This window comes from Lepidochelys olivacea (genome assembly GCF_965140295.1).
Source record: "Lepidochelys olivacea isolate rLepOli2 genome assembly, chromosome: 1".
NCBI classification, from domain to species: Eukaryota; Metazoa; Chordata; order Testudines; family Cheloniidae; genus Lepidochelys; species Lepidochelys olivacea.
In genome coordinates this window covers 249,966,779-249,990,246 of record NC_140411.1, presented here as the reverse complement: position 1 = coordinate 249,990,246, position 23,468 = coordinate 249,966,779, and the positions used below count along the sequence as shown (strand labels likewise).

The 23,468-nt window shown below is 45.2% G+C and overlaps 3 protein-coding genes across 10 annotated transcripts in view; 1 reads left to right on the top strand and 2 right to left on the bottom strand.

The window, feature by feature from the left end:
* The window catches only part of SLC37A3 (solute carrier family 37 member 3), a 47,126-nt gene extending 40,072 nt beyond the window's left edge, over window positions 1-7,054 (bottom strand). Inside the window, exon 1 of one of the 2 annotated variants that reach the window (XM_084646663.1) lies at window positions 6,981-7,054. The gene's annotated coding sequence lies outside the window, so the exon portion shown is untranslated. Of the gene's footprint in view, window positions 1-6,921 lie in introns of both variants that reach the window. The other variant, XM_084646662.1, reaches the window with a different exon arrangement.
* A 549-nt stretch (window positions 7,055-7,603) lies between these two features.
* On the top strand, window positions 7,604-13,937 carry RAB19 (RAB19, member RAS oncogene family). Of its 5 annotated transcripts, none has more exons than XM_084627770.1 (4): window positions 7,604-7,849; window positions 8,915-9,144; window positions 10,410-10,593; window positions 13,303-13,937. In XM_084627770.1, the coding sequence occupies exons 2-4, from the start codon at window positions 8,947-8,949 to the stop codon at window positions 13,566-13,568; spliced, it is 648 nt and encodes a 215-aa protein (XP_084483896.1). In that variant the 5' UTR covers window positions 7,604-7,849; window positions 8,915-8,946; the 3' UTR covers window positions 13,569-13,937. The 5 variants fall into 5 exon arrangements, with proteins under 5 accessions (XP_084483896.1, XP_084483894.1, XP_084483895.1 ...); XM_084627768.1 differs by lacking the exon at window positions 7,604-7,849 and adding an exon at window positions 8,085-8,247; XM_084627769.1 differs by lacking the exon at window positions 7,604-7,849 and adding an exon at window positions 8,085-8,260.
* An 8,599-nt stretch (window positions 13,938-22,536) lies between these two features.
* Window positions 22,537-23,468, bottom strand: part of MKRN1 (makorin ring finger protein 1) — a 37,603-nt gene continuing 36,671 nt past the window's right edge. For 2 of the 3 annotated variants that reach the window (XM_084627749.1, XM_084627750.1), the window contains exon 8: window positions 22,537-23,426. In XM_084627749.1, the coding sequence (XP_084483875.1) occupies window positions 23,214-23,426 (213 nt within the window). In that variant the 3' untranslated portion in view covers window positions 22,537-23,213. The remainder of the gene's footprint in view (window positions 23,427-23,468) is intronic. The other variant, XM_084627751.1, reaches the window with a different exon arrangement.

Genomic DNA, 23,468 nt, shown 5'->3' with positions numbered 1-23,468 from the left:
CAAAGGTACCCTTTTCCGGTTCACTTTTACAAGCTGTACTAGCCAACAATCCATCACCCATCAAAAATCTACCCTTTCCTTCCTCAGTTAGGGCTTCAACCTGACCATCCACTTTAATCTGCTCCTGAGAAACATTGTCCTGACCAATGAGTTCTTTCTGTGCTTGATCTAATTCCAGATTCACTTCTGAGATATTAGACAGACATTCAGAAACTTCATTCACAGACAAACAGCTACTTTCCAAAGACAAATTTTTGGAAAAGCCCTCCATATACACAACTTTAGGATTAATCCTCTCCTGTGCCTGGTTTGTGTTAACTTGACTGAACATAGCTTTAATATCATTTCCAATCATAAGATCCTTAGGGATTGTGTTCTTCATTCCTACAACCATGGTGCCCTCAAATCCCTTCCATTTAAGGTGGATTTTAGCCAAAGGCACCCTAACAGAATACTCATATAGGGCTACAACAGTTACACTTTCATCTAGCCAATAATCTTCCTCCCTGACAAGACTTGCTTTAACCAAAGTAATATCTGCTGCGGCGTCTCTCCATGCCATACACCTTACTCCATTCACTTCTGCACTGCTAATAAAATCTGCATTATTTTTCCCATATTTAGCTTTAATGAGTTTTAAGGTCAAATTCTTCAGACACCACAGAAACATCATTTGCACACAGGGCACCAGCGCTGGGCTCTGTGTGGCTTGCCTGTGAGTTTATAACAACAGGATTAGCATTTGCCACGGCATTTGGGGTTGCTGGTTTTGGGCTGCCCTTCAGGGTTGAGCAATCTGGTCTCATGTGGCCAAGCACACCACAGTGATAGCATTCAGCCTGTTTATTCTCGTGGTGAGAGTTCCTACCCTCTGGGCCCCCAGGAGCTCTTTTATAATAGTCAGGGCCAGGTTTACTTTTAAATCCTTCCCTCCTCTTGAACTGGGGAACCTGGTGATTAATTTTCCCCTGGGGTTTATACCCTTCCTGAGCCCTGTTTTGGGTATGGGCATCTGCTATCTCTGCAGCCTGTAGGACTGACTCAGGGTCCCTATCACACAGTCTGCTCTCACATGGTCAGGCACAATGTCTAAGAACTGTTCCAAAGTTATTAAATCCAGCAGTTTTTCAAAACTCCCCTGCACCTTTGCTCCCACAACCCACTTTTTAACAAAACCCATCAGCTTATGAGAACATTCTACAAAAGTAGAAAGAAAAAGGAGTACTTGCGGCACCTTAGAGACTAACAAATTTATTTGAGCATAAGCTTTCGTGAGCTACAGCTCACTTCATCGGATGTATTCAGTGGAAAATACAGTGGGGAGATTGCAGTGTTCTCCAACTGGTTTTTGAATGTTATAATTCTTGACGTCTGATTTGTGTTCATTTATTCTTTTACATAGAGACTGTCCAGTTTGACCAACGTACATGGCAGAGGGGCATTGCTGGCGCATGATGGTATATATCACATGCGGACACCATCGTAGGGCCTAATCACATCAGCCACACTATCAGAGGCTTGTTCACCTGCACATACCAATGTGATTAGGCCCTACGATGGTGTCCACATGTGCCAGCAATGCCCCTCTGCCACGTACAATGGTCAAACTGGACAGTCTCTACGTAAAAGAATAAATGGACACAAATCAGACGTCAAGAATTATAACATTCAAAAACCAGTCGGAGAACACTTCAATCTCTCTGGTCACTCGATTACAGACCTAAAAGTGGCAATACTTCAACAAAAAAACTTCAAAAACAGACTCAAAAGGAGAGACTGCTGAATTGGAATTAATTTGCAAACTGGATACAATTAACTTAGGCATGAATAGAGACTGGGAGTGGATGGCTCATTACACAAAGTAAAACTATTTCCACATATTTATTCCCCGCCTCCACCCCACACTGTTCCCCGGACGTTCTTGTCAACTGCTGGAAATGGCCCACCTTATCACTACAAAAGGTTTCCCCCCCCCCCACTCTCCTGCTGGTAATAGCTCATCTTAAGTGATCACTCCGGTTACAGTGTGTATGGTAACACCCATTGTTTCATGTTCTCTATGTATATAAATCTCCCCACTGTATTTTCTACTGAATCCATCCGATGAAGTGAGCTATAGCTCATGAAAGCTTACGCTCAAATAAATTTGTTAGTCTCTAAGATGCCACAAGTACTTCTTTTCTTTTTGCGAATACAGACTAACACGGCTGCTACTCTGAAACCTACAAAAGTACAATCATTAGACATTTTAAACTTTCTAAACTTAACTCTGTAAGAATCGGGAGTAACCTTGAACCGCCTCAACACAGAATCTTTAAACCGCTCGTAATCCAAGCCTTCTTGTTCCCCCAGTTCATTAAATACCTCCCTGGCTTTTCCAGTCAGTCTGGTCAGCAGGACAGGCATTCGCTGATCATCGGGGATCTGGTACAGATTGCAGAGCCGTTCAAAGGTAGACAAAAACTCCTCTATATCCTCAAAAAGAGAACTTGTGGCACCTTAGAGACTAACATTTATTTGAGCATAAGCTTTTGTGAGCTATAGCTCACTTCATCAGATGGATTCAGTGGAAAATTTAATTTTACTCTAATTTTTTCTGCAGCTTCTGTAGCCTCAGGTAAGGGCTGTGCTCCTGCCTCCTGATTACTGGCCACGAACAGATTTCTCAGTTCTTGATTTGTAGCTTTCTTTCTAAAGCTTATCCCCTTTTCTGAACACAGATCTTCCAGAGCTTTTTTGCCAAGGCCCTCATATGCTCTTTGCTCACCCACTGTAACTGCTCTTTAACCAATCAAACTCTCAATATCAAAATTCAAATTTGGATAGCGTGGGATTCTGACCCAAAGTTTAATTGACCTGGTTCTGTGGATCCTGCCAACCACACCACTGACTATTGATGCTGGCTCTGGCGGGACCCAACTGAGAGTGCCAATTCAGGACAAATTGCTTCAAGCAGGGCAGTTACAGCCCAAGGCTGGGGTTTTTCCACCTCTAAGGCAAACCAAACCAGACAAACAGAGAAGACTTTGGTCTCACCCCACTGGCTAACCACAAGTCACACAAGCAATTCCCTTAGACACGCCAGTTTCCCAGTATCTCCACCAGTGCCACTCATTATGGGGATGAATGGTTATGAAAACCAATACTCCAGTAAAAGAAAAAGGTTCACTCGATCTCAAAGGACCAAGCCCCAGACCCAGGTCAATATACAAATCAGATCTTACCCACAAATCACGCTTGTTGCCAATCCTTTGGAATCTAAAATCTAAAGGTTTATTCATAAAAGGAAAAGATCTAGATGAGAGATAGAATTGGTTAAATGGAATCAATTACATACAGTAATGGCAAAGTTCTTGGTTCAGGCTTGTAGCAGTGATAGAATAAACTGCAGGTTCAAATCAAGTCTCTGGAGTACATACACAGCTGGGATGGGTCTTTCAGTCCTTGATTCAAAGCTTCAGTGTAGCAAAGTTCAGCAGCAGCTTTTTATATTCTCTTGCCGTGTGTTCTTTCTTTGTTCCAAAGACAAGTTGTCCCACACATGGCATGGAAAAACGTCCGTCAGAGTTCTGTCCGTAGGCACGTCCCTGCATATCTTGCTAAGATGCAAGGCGTGTCTGCCTTCTCTCAATATGTCATTTGTATATCTGATGGTCCATAATGGGCCATCCAGCAGGCTAGGCAGAGCTGACACCAACTTGTCTGGGGTGTCACCCAGAAGAATAGCATAAGTTTGAAATACAGACACAATATTCATAACTTTAACTACAAAAATGATACACACATATAGATAGCATAATCGTAACCAGCAAGACATAACCTTGTCTGAGATACCTTATTTGACCCCCTTTATACAAGATCTGGTGCCACTACAGGACCCTGGTTGCAACAATGTTCTATCCCAGTTCAAGTCAATAACGTCACATACATCAAATTAGATATCCTGACATCTTTGTCCATCCACCCACCTAGCCACCAAGCAATGAAAAATACCCAGTTCTTTAGAGGAAACCTAAGCTCCCTATAATGCAATTTGTCAATGGCACAGAGAGGGAAAAAAATCCTTCCTGATGTGATCAGTTTACAGGGATAGTCAATTATTTTTTTGTGAAGATCCAAATTTCTTGGTCAATGTATAGTCAAGGTCCAGACTTCAGAGAAAATAAAAAACAACATAACAATAAGTAAATAAAAAGAATTCAAAAGCATCTGGTGGTCCAGATTTGACCCTCAGTCCATCTATTTCAGAGGTAGGCAAACTACAGCCCGCGGGACTGTCCTGCACGGCCCTTGAGCTCCTGGCTGGGGAGGCTAGCCCTTGGCCTCTCCTCTGCTGTCCCTCCTCCTGTGCAGCTAGGCCGCCACGCGGGCAGCGCGGCTGGCTCCGTCCAGGTGTTGGGGCTATGAGCTCTTGCTGCTCTGAGCGGCATGGTAAGGGGGTTGGATAAGGGGCAGGGGGTCCCAGGGCACAGTTAGGGGACAGTTGGATGGGGCAAAGGTTTGGGGGTAGGGGTGGGGAAAGACAGTCAGGGGACGGGGAACAGGGTGGACTGGATAGGGCGTGGGAGTCCCGGGGGGCCTGTCAGGGGTGGGGATGTTGATAGGGGTTGGGGCAGTCAGGGATGGGGGGGGGTTGGATAGGAGGTGGGATCCACGGGGGCCTGGCAGGGGTGTGGATAGGGATCAGGGGGGCAGTCAGGGGACAGGGAGGGTTGGATAGGGGGTGGGGTCCCAGGGTGGTGGTTTGGGGCGGGGGGTCCTGGGAGGGGGCAGTCAGGGTACAAGAAGCGGAGGGGTGGGGGAATTGGATGGGTTGGGGGTTCTGAGGGGGGCAGGAAGTGGGAAGGGCTGGATACTGGGCGGGGGCCAGGCTGTTTGCGGAGGCACAGCCTTCCCTATACGGCCCTCCATACAATTTCACACCCCGATATGGCCCTCGGGCCAAAAAGTTTGCCCACCCCTGATCTATTGACTACTCTGGCTTACGCTCTGAAACATGAGTATTATTTGATACTGCTTTAGCATACACCAATGCAAATCTTACTGGTGAGAGTTGCCTCACTCTTTTCAATATCTAGCCACAGTTTTGACCCTGTGGCCTCTACAGTATTTATAGAGCACATATCTTTAATTGTATCTAAGGTGCCCTTCTCTGGAGCTTTTCAATCCCAGCTACATTTCCTGAAGGTGACCTGCAGGTATATGGCAAGGGAAACATACTTTATGATGTATAAAAGAAGGTCTGAGCTTTTTTTTTAAACCAAGTTTTTTCCTGACTTTTACACATTAGGAATTAATGCCCTGTCTAGGCTAGAAAATACTATGGTGACGAGCAAACTAGTGAAGTGACAGGAACCCAGTAAGTGAAAGCTAAGCCTTTAAGAGGGGACGGTATTAGTTAAGACTGTTTAAAATGGTCTTGTCTGTTTGTTTATACATACTTAACTTCAACCAATTAACATTCTGAATAAGCCTTTGCTAAAGACTCAACACCCTCCTCCCCCACTTCAATTAAGGTGTTAAGAACTCAAACATTCCTGATACCAGCCAGTGATCCTCCAAAGCAGCTAGAGAAGACCCAAGTTAATATTCTTCATATTTCCAAGGTGAAAAACTAGAAGAAAAGCTTTTTTCTAAAAAAAAAAAAAGTCTTTTCAGACTCTCTCTCTCGCCACATGTTAAAGAACAAAAAAAGGGTACAAGAGCAAATCTCTCTATAGCCATTTGCAGGTCAGCTCTTAAGCCAGATTATTTTCAATTTTTAACACATCCAAGTTTTCTAATTGCTTTAACTGTTATTCCAAAAGGGAGAGATTTCTTCACATATCTACAGTGACTCCTAAGTAGAGATGAATAACTGCTACAGTCAGTGAATTCACTCAAATTTTTGAACACTTTCTTTTAACTGTTCACTGTTCTTGACTATTTTAACAATTGAGTTTACTGGAAAAAATCTTCATTGAAACAGCCAATGCTAAGGAATTATTAGTAAAAAGTGATTGTTGAGTTTGATTACCAGTATTTGCATAGCATCATTACTTGCTATTTCATTAACTTTTTCAAAATCAGCTATAACCGTTTAGCATTGGCACTATTCCTGTTAAAGCAGTTTGCTGCAGAACACAGGTCATTAGCCTAAATTCCAAAGGATACCGCATTGTCTCTGGTTTCACACCTGCAGCAGAGGGCCTGCATTTCTGCACACAAAGGTTCTGAATGTGTGCATTAGGAGCAGGAGTACTGCTTTTTTCTTCTTTTTTTAACCTCAGAGGACTCATGAAGCATTACAGTTCGCAAAGCACTTCAAAATTCTCAGCTGGAAGACACTACTGAGTATAAGCAAGTTTTGTTTCCGATCAAGGATCCCCAAACCCACTCTTCCAAACCTGAAAACAATGACAACTCCTGAGCCATACAGATCCTAAACCCCACACGTGGAAATAAGGGGGAGCCCAACTGATATGAACAAAAACAGCACGGATCATCTGGCTGAAGAGAAGACAAAGGAGACCATGGCTCTGGAGCAACAGAACAGCTATCATCTCCCAGATGGCACCTGGGAGAAAAGCTGGCAATACCCCCCCCCCCGTCGAGGGCGACCAGCAATACCCCCCCCCCCCCGTCGAGGGCGACCAGCAGTCCCGATTTTATCAGGAGACTCCCAATTCTGGGGTCTTTTTCTTATATAGGCTCCCATTATCCCCCACCCTGTCCCGATTTTTCACATTTGCTGTCTGGTCACTTTACCCCACCCTGGGCAAAGAAGTCCATTATTAGAGAGGGTGAGGCTCAGCCCCGGCTGGAAGCAGAGGGGCCACATGGCAGCTGCAGGCAGATCGCCCCCCACCCACTCCCTGAGTGCAGTGAAACGGGGGGGGGGATTTTCCCCCCCCCAGGCACAAGGCCAGGCCCGGCGCTCACCTCCCTCTTCACGCGCTCAAAAGCTTCCCACCGACTCCTTCCACGTCAACGCAGCTCACCTGCCAGCACCTCCAGGCCAGCTACAGGAAGTCACGTGACCCCGTCTCTTCCGGGGGGGAGGCCACCCGCGCCACCCTAGCGCATGCTGGGAGTTGTAGTCCTTGCCCAGCTACATCGCTCTCCGCCCGGCTGAGCTCCCCCCGCACGCAGGCAACAGCGGGCACGCTACCGAGCTGCCCACGGGCTGTGTGGCGGCTGCTGCTGCATCCCCTTCCCCGTGTCACTCCCACGTCCCGCACCGTGCACACCCATGGGACTGTTATTTTTAGTCCTTCTCCTCCCACCAGACCCCCGCGGAGCCTTTTAGAAAGCGCGGGCAGGGTTTGGGCCCCCCAAAGGGAGAGACGATAAAGCCCCGGGACCGCTGTAGTCTGGGAGGGCTGCTAGCTGGACAAACTTCCCGGGCCACGTTTAAGGGAAACCCGGTTCTTAGGCCTGGGGAGTGAAGCGTGACCCAATAACCGCGTTGCCACGGCAGCTCGGCACACAGTCGCTTTCCAGCGGGCAGCTGTGCGGGGGGGGGGGCAAGCCAGTGTCCAGCGGCTAATGACGTCACGGCAGAAACACCTCGTCCGGCGGCAAGCCCCTGGCAGCCCCGGTTAGCCCGGGCCCCCCCATTCCCCACCAACAACCCCGGGCCCCCTTCCCCGGCTCAGCACTTCGCCGCCGGCCCTGCGCCGCCCTGCCACCCAGAGCCTTCTCCTTTTACCGCCCCTCTCCTTGTGAGAAAGGGACCACCCCGGCGACCCTCCGAGCTAATCACTTCATTGCCCCTCGCACGTGTCACACGGAGCCCCTAGCGAAGGCCATTGAAGAAGACTCTGATACATGAGCTGTAGCTCAGGAAAGCTCATGCTCAAATAAATTGGTGAGTCTCTAAGGTGCCACAAGCCCTCCTTTTCTTTTTGCGGGTACAGGCTAACAGGGCTGCTACTCTGACATCTGCAGGGAGGGGAGAGGTCTGCCACAGAAGCACATGGGGGCTGCTCTGTGAGCCTTTGCTGCGCTCCTTTCCCCCTATTCTGCCCGCACGCCGCAGCAGAAATATTCCGGGGGGCGGGGAGACTTGGCAGGCGGCCTGTTTCCGCACCGGCTCGCTCGCTCCCACTGTTCCGGGGCACTGAGCACCTTGTTGGGGGGTGGCGAGAGAGGCTGCCCGACGGAGCTCGGCCTGTCTCCGAACTACGTTTCCCGGCAGGCAGTGAGGAAAAGGCCAGAAGGGGCGGGCGAGGGTACAAAGCGAGCCAGCGGTACCTGTTCGCACAGGTAAGAGAACGGGGTGAGTAACAGGTGAGTAAACCGCTGCGCGTAGCAGGTGGCTGGGGCGCTGCGGGCGGCTCAACGCCCCCGTAGCTCCCAGCCCCGCTTGGTCCCGGTGGAGAAGGCAGAGCGGGTCGCCGGCCGGCCGGCGCTAACGTCAACGCCGGGTAGGAGAAGTTGTGGACGAAAACAAGCTAAGATGGACTCGGTGCCGTGGGGGAAAAGGGCGCGGGGAAGACACGTGGCTTCGGCACACTCTGATGTGGAGGTGAAGCTGCGCTTTCCGGAACTAGGGCGGGGTGGGGGTTTTTCTGACTTTCTGGGTGTTTAAGCCACTTCGCCACGCCAGGCGCGTGGTTTTTTTCCCGCCTGTCTACAAGGGCAGGCCGCAGCTCTCATTAAACTCCCCCCCCCCCCCCCACACACACACGAAGCGACTCCCGAGGGAGCAGGCAGAAGCCTTTGGCGGGAAGGGGAAGGAAAGGCGGCTCCTTGCTCGGCGAGAGAGGCGTGTCCCTCGCGTGCCAGCGGCTCTGGAGCAGCCCGCGGGCTCTGCGCTTTATATGGCCTGTGGGGGAAGCCGCACGCCGCAGTTCTCGCCCCACGGGCAACACGGGTGGCTATGCCCTGGGGCGCTCAGGGCTCTGAAGGCCGTCTCTGTGCTCCCTCCCAGGGGGGTCAGGCTGAGCTGAGGGGAGGAGGAGGATGATGTCCTTCTCCAGCTCCGAGTCGGAGGAAGCCTTCGACTACTTGTTCAAGATCATCCTGATCGGAGACTCCAACGTGGGGAAGACCTGCGTGGTGCACCGCTTCAAGTCGGGGCAGTACCACGAGAAGCAGCAGAACACCATCGGGGTGGACTTCACCGTGCGCTCGCTGGAGATCGATGGCAAGAAGGTGAAGGTTAGTGGCAGTCACAGGCTCCGTGGTGACCCAGAGCAGGGGACAGTTAGGACTCGGCATCCTGATCAGCACTGAAGGAGGAGGGGCGGCAGATTTGTAGACCTTTTGGTGGTGCCCAGAACCCGCCCCCCCCCAAACTCTGCCCCCCACCTGCCTAAGGTTCTGGGAGGGAGTTTGGGTGCAGAAGGGGTGAGAGGTTGGGCTCTGGGATGGAGTTTGGGTGCAGGCTCTGGGGTGAGGGTGCAGGCTCTGGGAGGGAGTTTAGCGTGCGGAGAGAGGGAGCTTGGCAGTGTAAGGGGGTGTGTGGGCTGGGGGTGCAGGAGGAGAGGGTGCAGGCTCTGGAAGGGAGTTTAGGAGCAGGAGGGGGGTGTGGGAAAGGGGCGGGGGTGCAGGCTCTGGAAGGGGGTGTGGCGCTTACCTGGGGCTTCTAAGCAGGGTGTGCTGGGGGGCCTTGGTGGGCTGCTACCCCCAGGTACTGCCCCCCCCCCCCAGCTTCCTATTGGTTACAGGAGCAGTGCACAGCTTCCTCCCAGCTCAGCCCAGGGTATTTGGCTATAGAACAGACTGATTGATTTCATCCTTTTCCATACCTGGGCTGCACAAGATACTGTCTCTTTTCTTCCCTCCCACTCCTAAGGCCACAACATGTTAGCCCTCTCCATAATACAGTTACAAATCAGTTAGGGAATATAATTCCTCTGGAGTAATGTCCAAGCCACATTATAGCATGGTTTGGTTCTGTCTGCACAGACCAGCCTGAACTGTGTTATAACCATGCTGCACCTTGGTTATAACAGTTTTTCACATGTACACCGGCAAAACCAAACCATGTTGTCAGTAGGTTCACTAAAGCAGTTGTAGCCTTGGGCTTTGTCTACACTTCCACATATATCTGCAAAACTTATGTCACTAAATAAGCCACCCTGCCCCGAGTGACCTAAGTTACACTGACCTAAGCACTGATGTGCGCAGCACTATGTCGGCAGAAGAGCTTCTCCTGCTGACATAGCTGCTGCTGTTGGTTGCTGGTGGATTAATTAAGTCAACGGGAGAGCTCTCTCCAATTGGCCTAGACCGTCTGCACTACAGAGCTTACAGCAGTGCAGCTGCATCAGTGGAGCTGCACTCCTGTAAGATCTCCAATGTAGCCATACCCTGAGGGTAGATAAAACCTAGGAGTATTGAATATCATAAATTCCAGTGCAACCTCTGAAGTGGCATTCAGACTTCACTGGCATTACTTCTTTTTTTCTCTCCTCCTCCAGATTCAGGTATGGGACACTGCAGGCCAGGAGCGCTTCCGGACGATAACTCAGAGTTACTATCGCAGTGCCCATGGTGCCATCCTTGCCTATGACCTTACCAAGAGGTCCACATTTGAATCTATTCCTCATTGGATTCATGAAATTGAAAAATATGGAGCTGCTAACTTAGTCCTGATGTTAATTGGTAGGAGTCAAACTTTTTGCTATTTGAATTTTTATTTTTGATACATAGCCTTAACCCCCCCCTTCCCCCCCCACTTCATCTCAGGTTCTAGTTACATCAATTTTTCAAAATACATAGAACAGAATGAGTGTAGTAACTTGAGCTATTTTTTTTTTAAGCTGGAAATGGGAATTAAGTGATTGCCCTCACAACCTCAAGTGTTCATATCCTATTCCTTGTTTTTTGCCCCATTATAATGGAACAAACTTACTGCTAGTCTAATCGGGGCAACTCTCTTGAGGTCACTGGACATGGGCCCACTTTCAGAAATGATGAATTTGGCCCAATGGTTCCAATACACACGAGCATAACAAGTTGTCAAGGGGCAAAAATGCACCCATCTCAAACCCCTTTCTGATATTCCATATGTTCTCCTTCTGGTGTCCTTTCTACTGATGTGATCTTGCTTCTACTGCCCAGGGGGGCTGATCCTAAGTGGAAACAGGCTGGCAATGGGGACCTTCTTCTAGAGCAGGAAGGCTGCCTGTCCTGTTCCCCACCTTCTTTCTCCAAAGACAAGGAGAGTGGTTGATGGGAAGCAGGGTTATTCCTCCCTTCCCTCCCTCCTACAATCAGAAGTTGTAGTTATTGCTCTTCTCATCCACAGGAAAGGGGGTTGAGCTGGCAAAGTGAGAGAGCCTGCCGCTTTTGCCTGTTCTGTTATCAGCACAGTGCTGACAGCAGCATATTTATACAAGCCACAGAACAACAATCTGACTTGGCCCTGTAGCTTGGCAAGGCTGGGCCCCCAAGCTTGGTAGCTGTGGCTCTGGGAGCTGTGAGTCCCTGCTAACATACGCTTTAAAATACTATACTCCTAATTCTTCATAAATAGGTAAGTCCTTCCTAGTCCTCTTCTGAAGAAGTGACATGAAAAAAAAGGTCTGATTTGTATGGAGCTGTAGATCTTGGTGTCAACAAGGGAATAGGAATCATTTGAACTCTATAGCCCTTAGTCTGTTTATTTCTTTCCTGAAATGGAAACACAATCTATTACGCTCAACAAACAAATGAAGAAAGCCCTAAACCCTTTGGAAATTGTCCAGTATAGATTCATTGTCTCAGGATAAAACATTGACTCTGTATTTCAAAGGTTGGTACTGCTTAGCTTTTACTTGCTATTCAAACTGTCTGAACCTTTCCCATTTATTCAGTTATATAATAATTCATTCTAGTATAAATTTCTAATGCAAAATAACTTATGATTCCTAACCTTTCACATCTGAAATGGGTTGTGGGGACAGAGAGGAGACATGTAAGAAAATAAACAGATATGCTATGAAGCTGGGGTGTGGGATTTTTTTTTTGTTTTTTTTTTTATAAAGCCCCTCTAGAAAAATGATTTCTGAAAGTATAAGTTTTGAATTTGCTGAAAAGACAAGTTTCAACATCCTTGAGCAATTTGAAACTTACCACTAGTAAAATATCGTATATGCCAGGAGAATATGGAAGTTCAGGCAGGGGAGGAAAATCTGTTCTATAAGAAGCCTCTGTGTTTGGATGGATATGCAACTTTATAACCATTAAAACACACATTGTCAAAACAAATATAGATATATAAATTAAATAGCCTTAAATCAAACTCTAATAAGTTCTCAAGCAGCAATTTTCCTACTCTGTCTGTCTGTAGACTTTTATTATCCATGGAAATATTTTTCATTTTGTGTGTATACGGTGAAATTGATGTTTAATGACACTTACTGATAAATCTAATCCTTCCAAGCCTATTTATTAGCTTGAGGTGCATTCTGGTTTTGGACTAAATTTTGATTTATACTGATAGAACTGTTATACAGTCAGTCTGCCTATGCAAAGTTGCTGCTTATTTATATTTAAATTGTAGCCCATATTAAGCTAGCCAACAGTGATAGGTTCATGTATCTTCTGACTTTACCTAAAAACTCCTTAATTGTAATACTGGATCTTGTTAATATCCAAAACTGGGAAGGTAGTCCTTACCACGGGCTGAGGCTATAAACGTTCCTGTTTTCACATAGGAGACCTGAATTAGTCCAGCAATATCCCAGTATTGGTGCTGGGATCTCAGCATCCACCTAAAGATATAGGCCAAATTAATTGGTAGTACCAGAATATATATGGCTTCCATTAATGGTCTTCTGAATAGACATTTGATACTGATGAGAAAATTAACAGAGATATTTGGAACATGTGGGAGATGTGTTTTATAAGGAGCTATATTGTGCACAATATATTGGCATTTTGTGTGAGATCACTTTAACAGTTAACCTAACTAGAAAGAAAAAATAGCCACATTAGAAAACACCTGTCTAAACTGAATTATCTAACTCGGCAAAACCTCTAAGAAGTTACAAAGTAGTAGGTGAATCTAATTCTTTCCAAGTCGGTGCTTTGGCACCATTTCCCTAAAGCAAATCCATGAGCAAGAAAATGTATTAACAATTTGCAGCATGAATTTGGTAACCTTCACCACAGGCCCCAAAAAGTTGATGTTTCCATGCATGAAACTTTCTTGGTTTTAGTGTTTCATGTTCTGCTCACTAGAAATCTTGTTTGGCATAATTTTATTCCTCAGCACAAAATCTCTTAAAAAATAAATATTAAAAAAAAATAAAAATATTGGGAAACTAACATTGTCTGCAATTCATACATTAGAATGCAGACCATTAATGGAAGCCTTTTTATTTAAAGGGAACAAATCGGATGTAGCGGAGAACCGCCAAGTCCTTTTTGAAGATGCCTGTACACTGGCAGAGAAGCATGGGCTATTGGCTGTGTTGGAGACTTCAGCCAAAGAGGCCCAGAATGTAGATGAGGTGTTTACATTGATGGCAAAGGAGCTGATAGCCCGCAACACCTTGCAGCTTCATGGGGAGCATCCTCCAAACAGCATCTATCTGGATTCCAGGCCGGTGATTGATAGTCCAAGAACAGAGAAGTCCCAGTGCTCTTGCTGATGAGATATCTCAATCATAAAAGCTGTGAAGGTGTGGCTGATGATTCCATATGTTTCCTGTTTGGCCTCAAACCATCATTATAATGTATCACTACCTTGCCGTTTTGGCGTGTAACACTCTCCAGGAGATAGGTGTTGCAATAGTCAAATGTGCTGGATTGCCTTGAACATGGCAGCTGTTGGTACTTAAGCAAAGACTAGGTGCTGCTAGCCTGAAGAGAACTGTGAAACTGCCTTTGAATAGACTCTCTGAATAGTCTTCTGGCTGTGCCAGAGGCTGACTGTAACCAGGTTTTGTGCTGTTTCCTTTAGGATACACATCCTGCTGTAGATCAAATTCTTTGGTCTTCATAAATAGCTTTACAATGTGTGACACGCGTACTTATACTTTTTTTATTCATGGCTGTTTGGCTTGCATTACTCAAGTGTTCAGATCTCCATTCAGGGTGATGCTGATGGCAGATCTGTGGCAGATACAGCGCCATAACTTATTACTGGTATTTTGATCAGGTAGACAGTACTGCCATGTCTATCGTCCTCCCTTTGCCACACAACTTAGCCTCCATCCCTATTGCTTATATAGCAGCCAGAATAATCTGACTGGTATGTGAGTGGCCCTAGGGGTACTCCCAAGACTTTTTCCCAACTTCAATGGGTGAGAAGAGCTGCCTTCAATCTTCTTTGGTCTTTCTGCTGACACTGACTCGTACCAAGGCCACTTTTTGGTGGTTGCAGTTCATAATTCAAATTAGAGCTGAAAGACTCCCTATTATTTCTTACTAATCCCTTGCTTAAAATGAAAGGAATTGACTAAAAATCATCCCATCTAAAACCGTTGCTGTTCAGGTTGTGGAAATGACACCATAGTTTAGTCTTAGAACTCAAAGAGAGCTTTCAGGCTTTTGGTTAGACAGGTAGAATGGCTCACTATAATTTATTTTCAGTAATGAAAGAGGATGGGGATGCCCTTAGTACTGCTATTGGATTGCATTTTTGCAGTAAAACATTGTCCACCAAAAGCTGGCCCCAATACTGGTTTCAATCAAACTTTTGTATTGTGAAGCTTATCTTCAGCAAGTGGGTGTCAGTGTTTCCTGTCATGACATTTCAAAACTGTATGGTCTGCAAATTGATTCTAGCTTTCTCTGTAAACCCAGAATTTCTTCACTGCTTTGGGAGAAGTCGCATGAGAAATTTGAGGGGAGAGCTGCTATAATGTTGTTAACCGTACACACATTTCTGCCATTCCTGACAAAGAAGCTTCTACTTGTGTGGGTCTCCTATTCCAGTTCAGTGGAAGCCTTCAGGAAACTGTTCCTTTAACTCCATAATATCAAACTAGTGGTTGGGGGAGGTGAGACAATACCAGTTTGTAACCCTTTCTGATGAGATTGCCCAAGGGATACTCAAAGCATGGCCCTAAAAAACATTAACTGTGTCCCTCTGTACTCTACTCAAATACCTCTTTAGTTATGCTGTCACTGGTGAATTACAAGCTAGAATTCCCACTTTATTAGAATAAAATACAGGCCTGCTTATAATGCACAGGGGTCCTAGAAAGTGGTGTGGTAAAGTGCCCTTGGTAGCTTAAGGTTCACATTTTCTGCTCTGCTTTTGAATAACAGGTGGCAGAATCTCTCCTTTATGAAAAGGCTTGTCTGATCAAGAAAAAAGAATTTTAAAAGTTGACTGTTAGATTGAAGGCTTGTGGTTTGTTGGTCATACATTTAAACCCAGTGAAACTTCCTCTGGCCCAATTTCTTCTTGTTTGTTAAACAGAACTGTTAATGTTCCTAATGTTAGTTCATAGAACAGCATGGCAGCTAAGATCTGAAGTAATGGGGGATTCCTACCACTGGCTACAGCTGGAGCAGTCACGTTTGCCACTTGCTATTTAGCCTACATTTACCTTGTCAGCCCCATACTTGTCTGCATAATTCTATTCCCCCCTAGGTGGGTAGACCTAATGGAAAGTTACAGCCTATGTTGGTTGTCAATTAGTTACACCAACCATGCTGCTTCAATTAGTCTATCCAGCCCCTTTAATCACTTATTCCTCTTTACCATTCCCTCCTATTTAACTTCTTGGCGATTAGGGGCCTAGAATCAAACGTAGACTTAGTTGAACAGAGAGATAGTGCTGCTCTGTCTGCTGTAATGGGGTGTTTTAACAATCCAAAAACCACTTGGAGTTTTTGGGCTGGTACAGTGATCGATGCTTGCTCCTCTGACATTGTTAATTAACAGTGTAAAGGCAGGGGCTGTAAGTGTTTTTGTTTTTTTTAACTAAAGTATTCCCTCATGCTCTGCATGCAAACCAAATCTTACTCATGTGAGAGTCCACTTACATCTTTGTACATCATCCCTCCTTGAAAGCAACTTTCCCTCCTAAAACAGCCTTAATATTAAAAACAACCAAAAACCATTTACTCTCGTGCACATTATCTGGCCTCTTTCTTTAGATAGCCACAACTGATGAGCCAGTCCATGAAAGTTACCACGAGTAGCCTTTCCTAATGCTTCTCTTGTGTTGATAGAGTGGGTGGAGACTAGGTACCTACTACCAAAGGCTGCAGGACTGTTAGAGAAGCCCTTCAATGTTCATCAGTCCATTTGCTAGGTTAATTACAGGTCCTTAAACACCTCCAGCACTACTGGACCTACTGTAACTTCCCCAACCTGATATTCCACTAACCAGTAATTGTCCAGTGTAGGCAGCTTCCACAGTGCTTGCTTTGCCTGAGAGACATGAGCTATCAAGGGTAGTCTCTTCTCTCATCAAGGGGTTCTGCAGCATTACTCCATACACCATGTGGAGAACACCGACTGACCTGGCACAGGTCCCCTTCCCTCTACCTTGTAGAGGAGGGAACAGAGCCTTTTTGCATGAAGTGAGTGCATGTCAACTCCTGCTGGGGGGCTCTTAGCAAATCTTCAGTAGCTCAAACAAATAATCCTACCACTGAGGATTCAGACTAGCCTCCATTTTGGGATGATATTAAGGAAAAGGCTACTCTTCCCTGGGACTTTTAGGAGTTTGATCCTATCTCCCACAATTCCACTGAACCCTTACTCATAGACTCCCTTTTGAAATCTCTCCCAAGCCCTTGAATAAAGTAATCATGCTGGGTCAGAGGCCAAGGGGCAATGTGTTTAACACCACTTTACTACACTGCTATGTGTGAATGCACAGAAAAGTGCATTAGGATTGCTAATGCAGAAGCTCTAGTATCCTGGGCAATATTGATTACCGAGAATATTTTTCCAGTGTAAATTAAGCCATAACAGTGAGAAACTTCATTGAAAATGGAAGCTTAGATTCTGGGACACAAAATAGCCACCACCACAGGAAAAATACCCATCTGCTAAATTAGAAAAACTTAACTCTATCTAGCAAGTGTCTCACTAAAAAGCACAGGGGTATATAGCCTGTGCCAAGGCAAGGTGATTTTTTTTTTTTTTTTAAACTGCTATGGGATTCTTTGTATTTGTTTGTTCCACCTCCAACCCCTACCATCTGTAACTGTATTGTTTAACATCTCCATTAACAAGCAGGTAGAAAATGAGGCTAGATCTTCATTGTGCTATTTCACAAGCTTGCTGGTATTCCATGTCCTCTATTTAAAATCTCTTAGCTACAAAAATATGGAGGGAGCCTTTAAAATCCCATAAAACTAGTTTCAAATGGTTGTTACACTTACTAACATCAGACCTTTACACTAGTGTCAGATGAGACTGTCTGAGACAAGCCTATGATTATCAGTGGTGTCTATAACAGGTCAACTGCAGTCTGGCCAATCATGAGCATTTAAAAGTGAGTCAGGCCCCCAAAATATGATTGGCTTAAAAGCCACAAGTATTAAACGTGGGGTCTTTTCACTTGCCTTCTGGCTTTTGAGTCTTTAGGGTATGCTCATATTTTCAAGTTTTTTTTCCACAAACATGAGAGACAACTTTTTTGGGGGGGCAAGGATGGGGAAAGAGGGGTTTATAATGAAAGATGAGGTTTTCATGTAATCACTGTAAGAGCTGGGGCTGTCAAACATAAAATATTACAAGACTTAGAAACACTACAACTCTTCTTCCAAATGCAAGAGTCAGGTAAGGCCAGTCAACAGGAGAGTTCAAATGTTATCCAGAGTCATGCTTTAAAAGGTTCTAAAAGGAATGATGACAAACACTTTTACATTCCCATATAGACAGGGGCCTTGAGCTTTTAGGGTCTGTTTACACTGGGAAATTAACAGGGTTTAGAACTGGTTACACCTGTAGCATAGAGCAGGATCGATCTTGAAATTTTCAGTACGAACAGGTTAGGCCATCAAAACCCAGTTCTACATGACTGCTCTGTTTTACCTGAACTAGAGAGCCTAAGGGTAATTTTTTTCAAAGGCACATAAGTGAGTTAGGACCCTAACTCCCTTTTCAAAAGGCATTTAGGAGCCTAAATATCACTGCAAGTCAATATTTTAATCTTACATTATTAGGCAGTAATAAGGTTTTTATAAAATATGGTATAAAAAGAGTAAACACTACCTATAATGAGATTTTTAAAAGCAATATTGACCACTTCCTAGAAGAAGTGTTTACGAAAGCTTATGCTCAAATAAAATTAGTACTCCTTTTCTTTTTGCGAATACAGATTAACACATCTGCTACTCTAAAAGGTAGCTGCAGTTAAGGCTGTACTCCATTACACTTGCCTGCATCAATCTTGTCTATAGTATGAAACTGAACCATTATTGATTGGACACCGAACCCAGATTGACTGCAAAGGATTTAGTGACTGCATTGTCAATTTTATCTAATTAAATCATTTTTTTTTATTTAAAGGTAGCTGCCATATAATTTCCTGTCTGCCACACCAAGTGTCGTCCCCCCCCCAAAAAAATCTAGGAACCTTGGGCCAGAATTAAGATTAGTTTACTGCAGAGTATTCCAGGAATTGAGTGTGATTCAGCTCATGTTCACACACAAAACAAATTACCATGATGCACAAGTTGTGCCATCGCTGTTGCAATTTTACTTGCTTGGAAGCAGAGAGTCACCACAATTATGTACATGCTTGAGGTTACTACACCATTCTAATTCAATTAGACTGAAAGAACGGGCATTGCAGTTGCACAGTTGCAAGTGGTCCTTACAGCACAATCCAACAAGGCTCCAGCAATCTCTGCAGTCTTTGCTCTTTGCCTTAAGTCCCATTCTGATGATCTTTCCAGGTTTGAGCTATTGCAGTGCTGGTCATTGTATGTATGCATTGCTACTTATAAAAGAAAACTCATGCCAGTTTTTATTGCTTAAAAATAAAGGATATTGCTATACAATATCATTTCATTTTACAAAATGCATGGTATTTTAATATGTTAAAATGTTATATATATATTATATAGCACACCTGTCCCACTGTGGTTTGCTATGGCAAATAATCCTGTTCCCAGGAGCTAAATTCCCTGTAAACCACGCAACCAGCAGGCTATCAGGGGCCATGCAGGCAGGGAGAGGTGCCTTGCCCAGCCCGGCCCAGCCCTGCCCACCAAAGCTGCCAGGGAGAGGAGCCCCTCCCCCCCTGCCCTCCAGAGCTGCCGCAGCAGGCAGTGAGAGGTGCCCCCTCCCCTGGCCCAGCCCAGCCCCACCAGAGCTGCCGCAGCTGGGGAGAGGCATCTCTCACCCAGCCCCGAGCTGCTGTGGCAAGAGAGGCCTGGGGGAGTTCTCTCTCCCCATCACAGCCCTGGGGCAGTCTGCACCCCAAACCCCTCATTCCCGGCCCCACCCCAGAGCTCACACCTCCTCACCCCAGCCCTCTGCCCCAGCTCTGAGCCCCATCCCAGAGCTTTCACCCCCTGCACCCAACCCTCTTCCCCAGACCTGAGCCCCCACCTGCACTCCAATCCTCTCATCCCTGCCTCCCCCCTGAGCCTGCACCTCCAGCCAGAACCATCACCCCCCCCACACACCCCCAACTGTCTGCCCCAGCCCTGAGCACCCTCCCACACTCCAAACCCCTTGACCGCACCCCTACCACACATCACCTCCATATTGGTGCACATAACAAAATTCAGTCCACACATGGACGTAAAAAATTAGAGGGAACACTGCGCCAGGACTTATGTTGGAATATTTACTCACACTGCAACAGCAGAAGGAGTGCTGTGTGAGCACATATGAACAACTTTATACTATGTGGGATGAGTTGTGTGGACCCATTGCACTACCATAAGATACAAAAGTCAAGTGAACCAATGTAAATTTCCATTGCATAATTCTTTAGCAGAGGTGAAATTTAGCAAGGGCTAATCCAAGATGCCAGAAGAAGGAACATGGCTGTGAGAAGTTTTTCTAATTCCAAGTTTTCTTTGGCAGGATTATGCCTTGAAGCATGAGAGTTTATACATCTTTTATACATTTTTATCCTGAAATTACTGTGGATGTTATTAATCTCATCTATTTCTGAATCTAAAGCTTAAAAAAAAAAACAAACACCCCAAACCACAGTAGTAGCACATTTCACAGATCAATTTTGTTTGCAAACATTGTCGCTTAGCATTTCAAAATCTGTTGCCTTTCAATCATATTTAACTTCCTCTTACTCTTGTATGCTAAGAAAGGGCACGCAGAAGCCAATGATTGATTATACCATTTTTTTTTGGTATACTGCTCAAATATCGTCTTAGCCTCTTCTCTAAAATGTAATCTGTCGCACTGCTAACCCCTTCAGAATCTGAGTTGATTATAAACAAGTCTGTTTATTAATTAATAATCAGATCCATAGCCAGCCAAGTTCAAGTGGAGAGGCTGTGCAATGATATAGGAAGGTACCTCCCCTTGGGTGGGTGGGGGGGGGGGGAGAGGTGCAATTTCTTGCATTTTAAAAAATTTAGGAACATTTCATAAGAAAAAAAAATCAAAGAACAGAAGTGCCTACCTTGTATTGAGCTGTAATTCTGTACTAGGAGAACCTGTCTGTGGCCAGCTAGATTCTGTTGATACACCAATGAATGAGCACCCAGAATAACCCAAGTGCCTGATTGCATCTCACATCAGATGCAGAAACAAACAGTGCATAAGATTTTCAAAAGCCAAATTCAACATCTTTCAGTGCGCACAGCTTATTAATGAAGATGAAGCATACTATTCTATCCCTAACCCCTACAGAGAACATTGGGCTCCCTTTTCCTTTCCTTTGCACAGCCAAGTCTGCTACCTCCCTCCCTTCCCTCTCAACACTTCCTCCTCTCCCACAAAATATCCTACAGAACCACTTTTTTTGTTATTTAAACAGTATGTGCACATTTGTAAATGATTTGGCACCGAGCTTTCTACAGGGAAGTTAATTTGTCCATCATGTTTGGTTCTGCTTTCTCTTCATTAACCCTTGTTTTCCTCCTCTCCCATTTCCTTCCAAAACGGTTGTTACTCTCTCGCTGCATCCTTCCCTATTTTTCCTATGCTTTAGTCTCCCGCACCTAGCTCTGTATCCTTTTCCCCCCCACTCTGCCTGGCCTCTCCACCCCCACACTTCTCTCCCCATTTGGGATCTGTGCATTCTACTAGCCACCACAATGTGTGTGTGCAGGATAAGGTATCTGGATAGTCTAAGACCAGTTTCAACAGTACTCACCTTTTCCTTCATCCCTGCCCCCACAGTCTATTTGAAAACATTTTCACTGCCGTTTACTTAAATATCTCCTGATTCCCAGTGACAAAGGCACTTTACAGTGTAATATACACAGTGGCCCATAAAGGAGGGTGTGGTCACCAGGAAGTAGTTAGCCTACAGCAGTGCTTTGAGTTCTCTGGATAAACAGTACTAAGTACGAAGTATTATAGGAGGCGTTTGTTATCCACTGACACCACAAGCAATATTTGATGTGCATGTTGTAAAATGTACAGCCCAGAACAAACTGACAGAATTGAGCCAGTCTTAGACCTCAACTCTGAGAAGGAAAGCCACCTCTGTTATCACTCAGTGGTAATCCCAAGCACTTTCATAGTTTGGTGGTCTCAGCTGTCTTTGTTCATAAAAATGTTCTCTCTTTATATATTATAGAATTTCCTGTTTTGCACAAGGCTGTTGACAAGATACAGTTGTGTATTAATGCTGCAACATGACTATGGCATTGCACAGGACTCAGTAATTACTAGTAACCAGACTAGTTTACACTAAGGGCATACAAACAGAGGCTGAGATCAAGAGACTCCCAGCTTAAAGAAAGAACAGACTTCTTGTTTAATTGTTTGTTTTTTATTTGGGAAAAGTGCTTCTTACAAAAGGCAGCTGCAAAACAATACATCATAGACCTCAGCAACAACTTCTTATTCCATTTTAAAAGTGAAAGGAGAGGCTGTCTCAGGCAAGAGAAGCAGCAAAACAGATCATGGGGCATCCATGAGTCATTAAAAGAGCAGCAATAATTTAACACAAGGTTAAAATTCCTGCATTGGAGCTTTGGTGGCAAAATATGAGCTCTTATCAACGGGATTCTATCTTGCTATTGCATGACAGCTAGTTATTCGCTAGGTAACCCAATAACTCACAACAAGTTTGCAGCTCTTCCAAGCAACCTGCATAATTCAGATGGGATATGAGCCAGGAGTGCCTTGAACCAACTAAATAGTATAATGATTTCCTAGATAAGCTCATGGGCTTGAGTGGTTATCGATGGTATAAAACTATGTGAGCAATGCAAGTAAGGGATCCCGACCTGATGTTCTACTGGATAACAATATGGTGAGAACCCTCTTCTGGCTAACCAGATTCCTACTTTTAGTCAGCCCCTATAATATACATTAGAGAGAGCTGATGTATTAAGGAATGCCAAGTTATATCTGATGGTTAAGATCATTGCCACAGACTGGGCTGAGACCACTAAACCAGTTTCATGTCCAATTGGAGATTACAATTCATGCACCAAAATGTGAGGAGAGTTGGTTTTTGTTTTTTTAAAACATATACAGAGAGTCTCCCAGCCCTTGAGATCCAACTCTGCATTTATTTGTTTATACACATTGAAAGTACTCCTTTCACGTACAAACACATTTTCCTTTCATGCTAAACACAGTAAAAACCTGGAACAGTCGCACCTGGTTCTGGTTACACAGTAGTAATAGTAATGTGCAAGTAAACAAGAGACCAAAACCACAAATGAAGATGTGTACATCAGGGGTTGGAACAGAGCTGAAGCCAGCAAGAAGTACATGTGTCTGGCCTGAAATCGGAAGTACTGATTTGAAGTCCACAGCAGAAAAAGGCCACTGGCCAATTTATACCCCCCCACTGCATGGCCACTGCTCTCATTTTTGTATCTGGGCTCTTCAAGATGAGTGTGGAAGTCCTGTAAACACTTTAACCCTGGAACTGGGTGAATCCCGTCAGGAACACAGATGAAGCAACAAACCTAAGCTAACTGTTTGACAGTTAATTCATTTTACAAAAACTAACGTTTTAAAGATGTCTTGTTATTTGTTTAAACAGAGAAAAACAAACACTCCTGGGGCGAGGGGAGGAGACAGACCCTGGGTCAAAGTTATTACAACAGCACCTGGAATTGATAGGCCTGCCTAGGAGAAACACAGGCACTGCCACGCCACAGGAAAGAGCTACTGCCTGATGCCGAGCAGACAGTCCAAACTCCGCTGACAGGTGCTATAGATCCAAGTCATAATAATCTTCCAGCTCGTCGTGAAACAAGTCCCACTCGTCCTCGGAGTCTGTCAACTCATCATCGCCTCCTGCTGCCAAAAGCATGAGCAACATCTCGCCGAGCTCAAAGGTCACCACCTCATCCTCGTCGTTCTCGAAGGGGTCGCTGCTCTCCCTCTCCTCAATGAATTCCCAGAACCGATTCCTTCGCTGGGCCTGCAAAGGGAACACAGTTATTGCTCTTGTGTGACCGAGAGT